At 39.7% G+C, this 3189-nt stretch overlaps 1 protein-coding gene across 1 annotated transcript in view; it reads right to left on the bottom strand.

Annotated features, from left to right (window-relative positions):
* Nucleotides 1–1273: 1273 nt before the first annotated feature.
* LOC107085782 (alcohol dehydrogenase 1-like) overlaps nucleotides 1274–3189 on the bottom strand; it is a 12456-nt gene continuing 10540 nt past the window's right edge. The window contains exons 7-9 of the mRNA XM_015376328.1: nucleotides 2321–2453; nucleotides 2112–2250; nucleotides 1274–2036 (exon numbers count right to left, since the gene is read on the bottom strand). Coding sequence (XP_015231814.1) covers nucleotides 2003–2036; nucleotides 2112–2250; nucleotides 2321–2453 — 306 coding nt within the window. The 3' untranslated portion in view covers nucleotides 1274–2002. The remainder of the gene's footprint in view (nucleotides 2037–2111; nucleotides 2251–2320; nucleotides 2454–3189) is intronic.

The following is a 3189-nucleotide window of genomic DNA, read 5'->3' on the forward strand; positions in this document are numbered from 1 at the left end:
GAGAAGCAGCGCAAGTGAAGTTAGACACTGTCCTCAGACAAAATGCGGTAATTTATAAATGTTTTAAATCAGGTGGTTCTGGTTCCGGACCGTGGTCCACTAATCCGTGACCTCTTCCATAGGCTGCCGCTTTCCGACAGCGGTGACTAATAACAAAGATTGTGGAGGCACTGCGCAGTGGAGGAGGAGTTACGTAAATCCGCCTCTGAGTTTCAGAGGCAGATTGATTAACTCAATGTTAATTCAGTCCAGATTTCAGGATAGACTAAAATAATCCCTCATCAATGGAACATAGAAAATAATGATCCACTATAGCATCAGGAGGAAATTGGCTCTTTGTACAACTCGGCCAAATCCCAAACCGCCCCCATGCTGAGAATATATACAGTATATATATATATATATATATATATATATATATATATATATATATATATATATATATATATAAACAAGCCTGATGGAGCTTTGAGGCAATCACTGAAATCAGGTTTTTTCTGTAATGCTCAGGAAATGTTCAGATTTCTGCACCTTTTGTCATGGATGTTGGTTCACTGTTCATGAGCAAGGCACTTTAATTAGTCAGGGACAGTTTGTTTTTAAGATACATTTTTTTTTAACAAAAATTCAAAATCAGTATTTTTCCTTTTTTCATAGTTTGACCTATTTTTATTTGACAATTTTTCAGTTTCATGGTGTTTGAATTGCTAGTGTGAATTTATCATTTTAAAGCTGTTTAGAGTAAAATCTGAGCCCATAACTATGTCTAGCAGAGAAATAGGACTAAACACTAAAAACAGGCCAAATTCTGCCATCTTTAATCTAAGCTGTTGATGGCAGTAGCACAGCTTATATTTCTCTCCAGGATGGAATCACAGCCAAACAGGAACAGACCAGATGAAGCTACTATGAGAAAAAGCAAAGATAACATAACATTAGGGGTAATACTAAGAGAATAGAATTAGAGTGAAGCGGAGTAAGGAAAAGTGATCCCTATGTCCTTCAGCAGCATAAGCCTATAGGAGCACAACAGCTAGCTCAGGATAACCTGAGCTTTGAAAGATCACTGAAATCATTCTCTATATTAATTTAAGTTGCTTTTCTAAATTATTTTTCCGTTTTGGCTCATTTGTTTGGTGAAAGTTGATTTTTTCTGGGTCATACCACAAAGTAGAAGAGAAAATTAAACAATAGAATTTTTTGTTTGTTTTTATTTTATGTTTTGTTAATACACATTTACATATTAGAGTATGTCAATGGATATAGTCACATATATCACATATTTCAATGAATAGGTCCAATATTACCACATTGTTTGTTGATTTTGAGCCTCATTTGTCCCGCTATGTAAAATTTTCTAGATTCGCCACTAATCCTAATACTGAGAAATAAATTACTTTTTTTTTCTTTTCAACTGTAATCATGAATAAAACAATGTATTTATTGATAATAGTATGAAACTGATTGATCATAACCAGGATTTATAATAGAATAACTTGATCTAATCCAAATATTTGCTACCTCAGAGAAACCTTTCTGTCATCTTCAGTCTTCTTTCCAGCACTTATTCTGCAAAACTGAATCTAAAATGTAAAAAATATAGAGGCCACCTCTGGGGTGAGAGAAGCTATTATTTTATGCATTTTAATATAACGTTATTCAGCCTGCATAAAATTTCCTGCATTAGCCTGACAAAAAGGGAAGGTTTACTCAGACAGGAACTCTGAAATCCATCCAAGCAGGAAATTTAAATCACCACCATCCAAGTCAAGCAAACACAGACATAATTAGTCTGGCTTGTGTAAACCCTCCATCATTAGGGTTCAGTACACAGAGAGCTGCGGACAAAAAGCTCAAATAACACCTGAAAATAAACCAAGATACCACTTCTGCTTCTAGCTGTTCTTTTATTAATAAAAACACTACAGCCTGTTTGATGACGGCTGATTAGTCGTTAACTGTTCTCTGTATTCAGTGGATTTCTTTGGCGTCTCTGAAGGTGTTACTGAGGAGAAACATTCACAATGGCCCTGATACTGTGGAGAAAAGAGACAAAAAAATTAGCAAAAATGTATTTTTTTCTATGGCGATCCTGAATCACATTCTGGTACCATTTGCCGTTCTTCATGAGTTCGATGGCTTCATTGATTTGGTCCAGCGCCATGTTGTGAGTGATGAACTCATCCACCTTCACCTTCTTCTCCAGGTAGGCTTTGACCATGCCCGCCACGCCATCTTTAGCTTTAAACCCTGGAACACAAAATGATCCGAATGGATCCAAACCACAACAGAACCGGGATGCTGCTGAATGACGTCTGACCTCCAAATACTGAGCCTTTCCATGTGCGGCCACAGATCAGGTGACCAGGCCGGATGGCCACGTCGTACATGTCGGTCCAGCCCACGATCACGCTGACGCCCCAGGCTTCCAGGCTGGACTCCAAAGCACTGCGCTGGATGGACAAACGGATAATAGTCACCAAACTCAGTCCGATTCTTCAACATGAACACAAAACATAAGCCACATTTCCACTACCCTCTGAAAACCGATCCGTGCCGAGTTCAGACAGAGTTTAGATCAATTTACCGTGCCGAGCTCAGTTCCTTACGACCGTTTACACATCATACTAGCGTGGTTCCTCGCCTCCTAGTGACGATCTACGGTACTACTGCTCTCTAGAGGGAATACAGGAAATCAACATGGCGGCACCCGTAACATTCTGGAAGTTTGTTTATAATTGTGATATTTCGTTGTTTCTGGAGAGTCGGGCGAAGAAGACCACCTTTGATGAATTTACTTGACAGAGTCGGCTTTTGGGAAGTGGATACGACAAACAATAGTCTAATCATAGACACAGGAAACAACGACAGACGATGAGGTTTATCACACTGCTAAGCAGAATCATCCCTGGAAATCGTGCTGCACAATAGGGAAGTTAGGATTTTTATGAATGTCTGAAATTTCATGAATACAGCGGCGACTGGGGCGACAGTGGCGTTGGATGTAGGAGTTTGCCCTGAAATCGAAGGATTGACGGTTCAAGCCCCGACTCCGACTTTCATTGTCGTTGTGTCCTTGGGCAAGACACTTCACCTGCATTGTCTATTGATGGTGGACAGTGGGCCCGGTGGCACCAGGCCCTACTGATGAACTAGTACCAGTTTAGCGCGCTTCGATTGTCTCTGGTA

The sequence above is a fragment of the Cyprinodon variegatus genome, unplaced genomic scaffold, assembly GCF_000732505.1.
Source record: "Cyprinodon variegatus isolate N-32 unplaced genomic scaffold, C_variegatus-1.0 Scaffold133, whole genome shotgun sequence".
Classification (NCBI taxonomy): Eukaryota; Metazoa; Chordata; class Actinopteri; order Cyprinodontiformes; family Cyprinodontidae; genus Cyprinodon; species Cyprinodon variegatus.